Here is a 10,172-nt window from a genome sequence, read left to right on the forward strand (position 1 = left end):
GCCCTTCCCCCCCCACTTCAGGTGCGCGTGCGCAGCAGGGAGAGCGGCTCGGCCGGGCACCGCGGCTGTTCTCGGGACAGCCCGCCAGAGCCAGCCGAACGTGCGGGTGCCGCTGCTCTGAGCCAACCACAGCGCTGGTCCCCAGGCAGCCCCAGCTCCCTGATCTGGGGCAGCACACGTTCCCAGCGTGTTAGAAAACCTCAACGCCCGTTAGGGTGGCTATTATCAAGCAAACAGACTAACAGGCGAGGATGTTGAGAAATGGGAGCCCTTGCACACTCTTGGAGGGAACATAAAATGGTGCAGCCGCCGTGGAAAACAGAATGGAGGTTCCTCCAAAAATTAAACAGAGAGCTACCGTGTGGCCCAGCAATTCCACTCCTGGGTACCGATCCCAAAGAACTGAAAGCAGGGTCTCAAGGAGATGTATGTCCACGCATGTTCACAGCAGCATATTCACAATAGCCAAGAGGGGGAAGTAGCCCAAGTGTCCATCAGCAGATGAAGGATAAACACAAGGTGGTCCATTCATACAATGGAACATTATTCAGCCTTAAAAAGGAAGGAAATTCCGACACAGGCTCCAACATGGATGGACCCTGAGGACATTATGCTCAGTGAGATACACCAGTCACAAAAGGACAAATCCTGTAGGATTCCACTCACGTAAGGGACCCAGAGGAGTCAGATTCCTGGAGACAGGAGGAGGATGGTGGGGCCAGGGGCCGGGGGAGGGGGAGGGGGAGGGGGAGTTAGTGTTTAACGGGTGCACAGTATCGGTTTAGGAAGATGAGAAAGTTCTGGAGAGGATGGTGGTGATGGCTGCACAACAATGTGAATGTGCTCAACAGGAGTGCCAGCACTGGCCTGGTCTCCCGCTCACCGCAGGCGTCCCTCCTGGCCCCGGCTGGATGCGCACTGCTGCCCAGGGCCAGGAGAAGAGTGGGTCCCTGAGGGGGTGGGGAAGGCAGGCCAAGCGTCACAGCTGGACATCAGGGTGTGGGGCTGTGCCCCTGGGGCAGGTGTGGGACCCCTGGGGCAGCGGTGAGCCGGGGGCGGCCGGGAGGGGGGCCTGGAGAGAGGAACAGCGGGGTCTGGACAACAGAATGGGCACCGGCAGAGCTGGACGGCCTCCAGTGCCCGCCCTGCCCAGCCCCAGGGCTGGAGGGAGGACGAGGGCAAAGGGCACCTGTGTCTGGGGTGTGTTTCCACCACCTCGACGAACCCGCAGGGGAAAAGGAAGAATCCCTCTCCAGACCCGCAGGCCTCCCCGAGACGCCGAGGGCCTGGCTGTGTGGCTGTGACCGCGGCCGTGGCCGTGGCTGTGACCGCGGCCGTGACCTCAGCTGTGGCCGGGGCTGTGACCGTGCCCGGCCGGGTGAAAGCAGCTCCTCACACCCTCCCAGGGGCCTGTCTGGGGACCGAGCTGTTCTGCCGCTTACGCCGCGGGTGACTCATGACTCAGCATCCGTGGGGACTTTTCCTCGGAACAGAATCGCACCCTCCAATCGCAAGGAGGCCAGGGACCTGGGAGACAGGCGATCAAGGCCCAGAGGGTGAAAGAGAAAGCGGTCGACATGGGCCTCCTGGCCAGCTCACGGGTTGGGGGGTGCGAATTCTCCAAGCTGGCGGCCAGCCTGGCTCCCTCCCGTTGCTGTTTGGCGGGTCTGCCGCGGAGGCTGATACCCGCGTCCCCAGGCCCAGGCCTCACCCTTCAAGTCACACCCGGGTGCCTGCAGCTGCAGGGACTTTGCTCTGGACTAAGTGCCTCTCGGTGAGCCCCACCGCCCGGCTGGCAACGCTCCCCTGGTCATCACGAGGTTCCATCTCCCCTGGGTCCCCCCTTGAGCTCACTCTACCTCTACTGCAGGGCTGTCCACCCCACACAGGCGGGGCCACGTGTTCCCCGCTGGAAACCTAAAAACGTGCCAACAACTGAAACATTCGAGTCCCGCTCCGCACGCAGCCCCGTCACCTGCCCCGGAGACACCGAGTGCACAGCAGCCAGACCACAGGTGACCACGGTTCCTTGGCCCACGGCCTCTGCAGCCGCCAGCCCAGAAGCCACACCGCAGCCTCAGCAGCGATGGGCCCCGATGGTCAGGACCAGTCAGCGTTGTCTCCTGCCAGCTCAGGACCAACCACAGAGGGTCAGCGCTCCCCTCACCAACCTCGTGGGACGCCCCCTTCTAGCCCCCTCGGCCTCCCTGGGCCACGGCCCCTGTCAGGGCACCTGTCCCCCTCTTGGCTGGGACGCTCTCCCCCCTTGCCCGCCTGGGATTTTCTGCCAAACAAGTGATTGGCGGGGCCGACCCCCTCACCCCACAAGCTCAGCAGGAGGTCTTCACTCAGATCCGCAGCCCCGTCCTGGAGCCGGCACTGCCCCAGGGCCTTTGCACTCGGCAGCCTAGGGCACATCTTCCTGGAAGTGGCCCTTGCAGCCGAGGCCCCCTTCTCACTCCAGAGCACCATTGGGACCCACAGTCAGGACGGAGCGGGGAGAGGGCCGGGCACCGACATCTGAGCCGTGCCCCCGGCAGCCAGATCAGCGCCCCGCACACGGTAGGCAATCCATCCCCCCGGCCCCGTTTCCGAGACCAGGGACGTTTCCCACCCCCACTTCGCGACCTGCCTTCAGGCTGGGGATAATCACCAGGCTGAAGCTTACAAAGCCGGGCAGACGCCGCTCCGGGGAGAAGCCACGGCGCTGTTCTCCACGGGGCAACCCCACGGTGCTGGGCGGCTCTGGGGCCTCAGCCAGCCCGAGGTCCTCCTGCCACCCTCAGCCCCTGTGCTCGGGTCACCCAGTCCTGCCCGGCCCCCTCGGGCCTTCAGTGGCCTCTGCCGGGCCCCACACCCTCCCGGCCTCTGAAGCCAGTGAAGGTGCCCCCCGGGGTCAACCAGGCTTTACCTGGACAACGCAGGGCCCCTCCGAGGACTGGAAGCTGCTGGCGGCGGGGCCGCTCCCTCTGGGGGGTTGCACCGATTCGAGGGCCTTCCGGTGAGGAGGGCTCGCCCGCAAGCAGCCCGTCACCCACGAGAGGCGCCAGTCGGCACCACCGCACGTGGTGGAACTGCCATCAGCAAGCCCCGCGAGCACCCTTTGCCTTCAAATGAAAGTGAGTGAGAACGAGGCACCCACGGCCACCCATGCACCACCTCCCTGCTTGGGCAGACGGCCCCTGCGGGTCCTTCCCCAGCTCCTCACACGCATGCGCTCCGCACCCGAGGCCGCTGCGGTGGCCTCAGCCTGGGGCAGGCGCCGCCCGCATCCCCAGGACTGTCGTCCCATCTGCTCCTGACATCATCACTGGCAACCCTGGAGCCGCCCCCGTGCTGCCCCAGCAGCGAGCGGGTTAGACACTCGCCCCACAGGTTCTGGGTCACGACCAGCTTCCGGGCAAAGCGAGTCTGTTGCCAAATGTGAGCCAACTTCACGCAGCCCGCGGTCACCGCGGTGACAGGAGGGCCCGCGGTGACAGGACACAGGCGGCCCAGGGATGGACATGGCCCCGCTGAATTCAAGGGGACAACTTTGTCCCTGCAAACGCAGCAGCTGATGCGAGAACGCTCATGGCCTGTGCTCGGTGCCATGTCCCCGTGGACACCGTGAGGGGCGCTCAGCCGAGGTGCTGGGGATGGACCCCTGGGTCTGAACGAGGGTCTGCGTGGGAGGGGGCTTTGGTCACGGGGAGTTGGTGGGGGTCCCTCCTGCAGGGCTGCTTTGAAGGCTGTCGATCACCAAGTGGCACTGGGGGTGGCGAGGCTGAAGGGCACTGGTTCGGGGGTGGCGCTCCGCCACTCGCCAGGTCGCAGCCTCTGTGAGCTCCTCGGGTCACCCCTCAGTCTCGCTCTCTCACCATCCAGCCCACCGGCTCCAGGACACAACGATCCCCTCCCACTGGTTCCAGGGCCGCTTGGGAGCAGGGTCCAGCCCCCTCCTCCTGGTGTAAGCAGACAGTGTGGGGGTCCCTGAAGACAGAGAACCAGGCACGGCTTCCTTGACATCAGAGAAGCCGTTTTTTGGCCTAAGCGACTTTGTCACTGAAGCCTGGCCACAGTGCCTGCCCTTGGGCAGGTCTCGGTAATCAGTGATCTTTAGGGAAGTGAAGGAACGTAGGAACAAAGGAAAAGCAGTCAAGAACAAGAGTTCAGGAAACAACAGTTCAGTTCATCCCTAGTTGCTCCTCGAGGGACGTACGCCACAATCTGCTCCGGTCTCTGAGTGGTCCTGCAGGAACTAAGGCCCCCGCCCAGGGGGAGGACAGAGTGATGACGCTGACCCTCCCGACTGCAGTCACCTAAAGCTCGGACTCCGTCCACCTGTCCCAATTCTGTGCTGACCTCTCCTCTGCTCAAGCCCCTTCCTGGATATGCGTGTACCGTTCACTTAAACCTCCCCCAATCTTGCTTTTCGGGGAGACGCTGCTCTGGGGAAGATCCCGGGCGTTCTCCTTCCTTGCCGCAAGCAGTAACACATCCTTCCTCTCCCGCTCTCTGGCTTGGTTGTGCCTTTTGGCTCAACACCCACCAAGAGGCGGACCCAGTTTTGGGGTAACACTGGGGCCACCTCAGGAAGCCCTGTAAGCCCTAGAGAAGGCGGGTCCGTGGTTCTCGGGGAGGACGTGCAGGGCTCCTGGGCTGCAGGGTGGGCGCTCCAGGACGGGCTGCGGGTCCAGGCTGGGCCCTGCTGCCCCTGGCTCCCCCTCCAGCTCTGTGGATGCAGACGGTGGTGCTGCCCCCAGGCCAAACCAGGTGCCCAGAGCAGCAGCACACGCAAGACCCCTGGATGGCGGCCACAACGATGCCACACGACGGGGACGCCCTCGCAAGTCTGGCAAGGCAGGCGCAGGCGTTGTGCCTCGTCTCCTCTGCACCCACCCCCTCCCCAGGGCCCAGGGAGCTCGAGACACCTTCAGGCAAACCCACCTGGCCCCCGTTGGCACCACTGAGAGCCCGCGTGAGGGTCCTGCAGCTGCTGTGACCCGGAACCACGAGCCGGTGGCTTAACTCAGAAACGTCCGCTCCCGGCTCTGGGGCTGGAAGTGTGATGGCGAGGTGTCGCCGGCCGCGCCCTCCAGAGGCTCTGGGGGAGGGTCCTTCCGGCCTCGCCCAGCTTCTGAGGCTCCAGGCGGTCCTGGGCTCGTGGCCGCGTCCCTCCAGCCTCTGCCCCCGTCTTCACGTGGCCTCTCTTCTGGGGGCCTGTCTCTTCCCCTCTGTGTCTCTTAAGGACACGTGTCTCGGATTCAGGGCCCTCGGGTAACCCAGGATGACCTCATCTCCAGACCCTTAAGCACACCTGCAAAGACCCTTTTCCCGGTAAGGTCCCATCACAGGTACCAGGGGTCAGGGCAAGGACACATCTTTTGGGACCACCATTCGGCCCACTAATAGCCTCAGAACCGGGCCCCAAACACACGCCCAGAGCAGGGGCCGAGGGCTGTGCACGCAGGGTGGGCAACGCAGAAGGCAGCACCCTTAGCCCCCGGCCGCCCCCGTGGGGGGCACGGCCCGGCAGAGACTTGGGACAGTGAGGCCTGGCCCGCCCAGCAGACAAGGCTGCTCTGACACGTGGTCCCAGACGGGCGGAGAGGCCTCGCTGGACCCCTGGGCAGCCAGGCTCCGCATCTGCGACCTGAGTCCCCCACCGCGCGTCTGCTTGTCTTACGTGCCTCCATGAGCGCCCCTCCCCGTCGTCCCAGCCCCCCACGTTCTGAGGCCCTCACAATCTGCCCCTAAAGCGCGTTTCCAGGACCCCCCGAATGCCCACGCCTCCGGCCACCAGGCCCAGTAAGTGCGCAGCTAAGACCTCTGGCCACAGACGCGCCGCGGCCCCCGGCGCATCCTCGTCTCAGTTCATCGTAGGCGGCGGGCACAGACCCCTCCGGCCCAGCGTTTCAGCCCGAGGTGATCGGGGCTTCCCTGCAGCGGTCGGCGCCCCGAGGCAGCCCCCCTCAGCAGGCCCGTGGCAACACTGCTCTCTGTCAGGGGCGGCCGTGAGGGCCTGCAGGCACTACGCGCGTCGGACGGCGAAACCCGGCAGGGCGGCGAGGAGCCGCAGGTGTGAAGGTCGGGACCCCGCGGAGGGCGTGCAGTGCAGCAGGTGCCCGCGCCCTGCAGGCCACCACAGGGACCTGAGGTCCCGGGGGCAAACGCTGACCGCTCTCTGGACACGGGGCACATCTGTGTCTGGTCCCCTCGGCGCACCAACACCCCCGGCCAGCGGACACAGGTGGGCGGGATGGGGGTGGGCCGCTGGCCTCACCTGCCGGCTTCACCCTCCCCCCCAGGGAGGTGGCCTCTGGTAACAGGGGACGAGGGCTCAGCGGCTGCCCAGTGTGCCCGGCACGGCCTTTGCTCGTGAGCGCGGTACCGCCTGCTCTGCTCAGTCTAATCCAGGGGGAAGGAGCGCTCGGGTTTCCAGGCAACAAGAACAGGAGCCCGGCCCGGGGGAGGGCTCAGGTGGCCGGCGGGGGGCGGGGGCCGGCTGGGGGCTCAGGGCAGAGCAGAGCCGAGGGCACAGAGCAGGGTCGGCGAGGAGGCTGAGCCGAGAGGGGCCCGCCTGACGGGGACGGAGGCTGCAACAAGCACCTGTGTCCTCACGTGGTCGTCCGTCTGTGTGTGTCTGTGTCCTGAGCTCCTCTTCTTGTAGGGACAGGTGCGACGAGGGCCACTCTAGTGACCTCATCTACCTTAATTGCCTGTTTAAAGGCCCGTCTCCAAAGACAGTCACATTCTGAGGTCCTGCGGGTCAGGGCTCCGATAGAAGAACGTTGGGGACGCAAGCCAGTCTGCAGCACAGTCGTCACGGTGTCACAGCATCACAGTGTCACGATGTCACGGTGTCACAGCTGCCCCTGGTCCACCACCTGTCATCTCCTGGACGGAAGCCCCGAGGCCCTGGGCTTCTGTTTTCTCCTTTGCTGTGTGCCCAGCTCCTGGGCTGTCCGACTCAGCAGCCGCTAAGCACACGTGGTCAGTTAAGCTTAAATTTAAATTAATTAAACATTTAAAAAGTTAAATCCAGCTCCTGGGTTGCACTGGCCGCATTTCAAGCGGTCAACGGGCACCTGTGGCCAATGGCCGCCGTAGGGACAGCACAGACGTTCTGTAGGACACCTCCGCCCAGGGTACAGGGCTCACAGGAATGAACGAATGAATGCATGCCAGCATGCCCTCCCGCGCCACGCGGTGAGAGAAAAATGAACGTTCACTGTGTCGAAGTCACTGTAACTCGGAGACCCAAGTCCCATCCTGTGAGGTGAGTCGGAAGCTCTCGGGGGTCAAGGGCTGTGGTCACTACCTGGAGCGACGGCCACGCCCTGCAGACCCGGGAGCTGGGCACGGCCTCTGTCGTGGTCCCGGGGCCTCGGGGCTGAGCCTCACCCCAGCCACACTCGGCCACAGTCACGCTGCTCAGCCTCTGGGCCCTGCGGGGCCGGCCACCCTCCCGGTGGACGGGGCCACCCCACACAGACCTGGACTGACCGGTCCCTACACGCTCCACGGGCCGGAGCGGCCCAGGGCTGCAAACCCCAGTGACCTTCCTAACGGAGGAGGAAGGCGTGCTCTCCCCCCTCCCTCCCCTCCCCCCTTCTCCCCAACCCCCTCCTTCTCCGTCTGCATCTCTCTGTCTCTGTCTCTCTCTCTGCCCCCCTCCCCCAGGCTGAACTTACTGCCCAGAAAACCTGGCAGTGAGCTGCCCGCTGACCCGCCCCGGACCACTGGCCATGTGGTGCCACCCCACGGGGCCCATCCCTCCACACCCCCCCACTCTCCTGGGGGCCCCCGCTCTCTGGGCAGCGTGTGTGGAGCTCAGGGCAGACAAACGCAGCTGGACAACCAGAGAAGAAAACAGACTTTACCCACCTGTCCCCACCGCAGCGTGGGTGCCGGGTCCTGAGCGCAGGGGGAGGCCAGCAGGGGCCGAGGAGGGTGCGGTCCTGTGCATCAGGAGACGCCAGTTCCCCCGAGGGAGGCCTGGTGTGTGACCCGCCTGCCCCAGGAGCCTCCAGCACCCCCGCAGCCCCCCTGGAAGGCGGCCGTCCCCACAGCCCCGGAGGTGAGCCCGCCCACAGAGCTCCGGAACGCCCCAAGCGTCCCTCCCCAAAAAAGCTGCAGGTGCTCTGAGCCGTGTGGAGTGTGAAACCCCCCGCCTCTTCTGGGGTCCCGCCCCACTCTCCCACCCGAGGGCCCTGCCGGCTCCCTGAGCTGCAGGCAGGGAGGCAGGGAGGCCGGCGCCACACACCTGCCTCCCTCAGAGGCCGCCCGAAAGGACCGGCCAGCCCCATGGAGGGCGGCTGGATGGCGGGAGGGGAAGGCTGCCTGGACCAATGGGCTCTGAGCCCCTCGCAGGGGCCTCGCCGCCACACACACACGTGCACACACGGACACTCGTGCACACAGAGACACAGGAGCACACAGACACACGTGCGCACGCATGCACGCTCCCTGCCCGTGGTCAAGACAGCACACAAGTCAACCCAGGGCACCGCCCGCCTGCTGGGTCTCACCTCGTGTGTGGCGCACAGGCCCCTCCAGGGCACGAAGCTGGGACCGGAGCCCCCCAGGCCGACTCTGAGCGGGGAGGTTCCCTGCACCCCGAGCGGGCAGCAGTGCCTCCCCGTCGCGGAGCAGAGGACCGACAACAGCTGAGGCCGTGAGAAAGGACCCAGAGGCCAAGAGCCCCAGAGCCCCCAGCACCCAGCACCCGCCCTTCCTTTGACCGGAGATCTGGCCGCCGGCCCTGTCTGTGGTTGGGAGCAGCCAGCGGGAGAGGGAGGAGGGACTCCGGTCTGTGCCGCCTGCTGAGGGCGGCCCTGGAGCTAACGGGGGCCAGTCTGCAGAGAGCCCCGGGCATCCGGGGTGGGTGGGGGGAGGCGCCTGATGGGACGCCCTCCCGTTCCCGCTGGGTGACCGAGGCCCACGGGGAGCCGGTCAGGGGTGGCAGTGTGGCCCGGGTCGTCCTGACCTGCTGCCCCCCTCCCCTGCCAGGACCAGGAAGGGCCACACAGGAGGTCACTTGAAACAGGAAGGTCCCTGGACAAACACACGCTGGTAAGAGGCCTGAACTCGCACCCTGCAGAGAGTTACTTAGATTAAAAAGGACCACTCCTGGGAGAGCCTGCATGGTGTGAATTGATTTAATCAATCTGGCCTCTCCCGGAAGACAAGAGACCAGGGTTCTGTGGGAGGAACAGGGCCTGGGGGAGAATTTAGTTGTCCTCTCAGCCCAGCCCTTCTCTCCTGTTTGCATTTTTTGGGTATTTTTTTGTATTGTGGTAAAATATATATGGCATAAAACAACATTTTCAGCCATTTAAAAGCACACTGCTCAGCGGCAGTAAGTACATTCACGTGGTCGTGCAACCATCACCACCATCATCTCTAGAACTTTCTCATCTTCCCAAACAGACCCTCTGTCCTCATTAAACACTGACTCCCGCTCCCTCTGCCCCAGCCCCCGGCCCCCACCATCCTACTCTCTGGCTCTACGGATTTGGCTGCTCGGGGGACCTCACCTATGCAAAAGCCTACAGGATTTGTCCTTTTGAGTCTGGCTTATTTCACTGAGAATAATGTCCTCAAGTTTCACCCGTGTTGTAGCAGGCGTCAGAATGTCCCTCCTGTTTAAGGCTGAACCACATCCCACCGCACGTAGAGACCGCATTCTGTGGATGCACGCACGCATCCATCGACAGACACCTGGGCTGTTTCCACAGGGCTGCTGTGAACACGGTGTACAGGTGTCTGTCCAAGCCCCCGCTTTCAGTTCCTTTGGGTGCATCCCCAGGAGTGGAGCCTCTAAGTCAGGTGGAAATCCTATGTTTAATTTTTGGAGGAATCGCCAAATTGTTCTCCACAGGGGCTGCAGCATCTTCTATTCCCATCCGCAGCGCACAAGCGTTGCTATTTCTCCACATCCTCGGCAACGCTTGCTATTTTCTATTTTTTTATAACAGCCATTCAAATGGGTAAAAAGTGGTATCTGGTTGTGGTTTTCCTTTGTGTTTCCCTGGTGACCAGTGATGTCGAGCATCTCTCCACATGCTTACTGGCCATTCATATGTCTTCTGTGGAGAAACGTCTATTCGAGACCTTTGCCCATTTTCTAACCAGTTGGATTTGTTGTTGTTGAGTTGTGGGAGCTCTTTATATATTCTGGATACTAA

At 63.8% G+C, this 10,172-nt stretch overlaps 1 protein-coding gene across 2 annotated transcripts in view; it reads right to left on the bottom strand.

Annotated features, from left to right (window-relative positions):
* SLC12A7 (solute carrier family 12 member 7) overlaps positions 1-8,535 on the bottom strand; it is a 68,915-nt gene extending 60,380 nt beyond the window's left edge. The window contains exon 1 of one of the 2 annotated variants that reach the window (XM_068535112.1): positions 8,514-8,535. Coding sequence is in view for 1 of the 2 variants with exons in the window: in XM_068535111.1 (XP_068391212.1) it covers positions 6,592-6,688 (97 nt within the window). In the remaining variant the exon portion in view is untranslated. Of the gene's footprint in view, positions 1-6,591; positions 6,822-8,513 lie in introns of those variants that run through there. The other variant, XM_068535111.1, reaches the window with a different exon arrangement.
* Positions 8,536-10,172: the final 1,637 nt, after the last annotated feature.

Source organism: Eschrichtius robustus, chromosome 2, assembly GCF_028021215.1.
Source record: "Eschrichtius robustus isolate mEscRob2 chromosome 2, mEscRob2.pri, whole genome shotgun sequence".
In the NCBI taxonomy this organism is placed as follows: Eukaryota; Metazoa; Chordata; class Mammalia; order Artiodactyla; family Eschrichtiidae; genus Eschrichtius; species Eschrichtius robustus.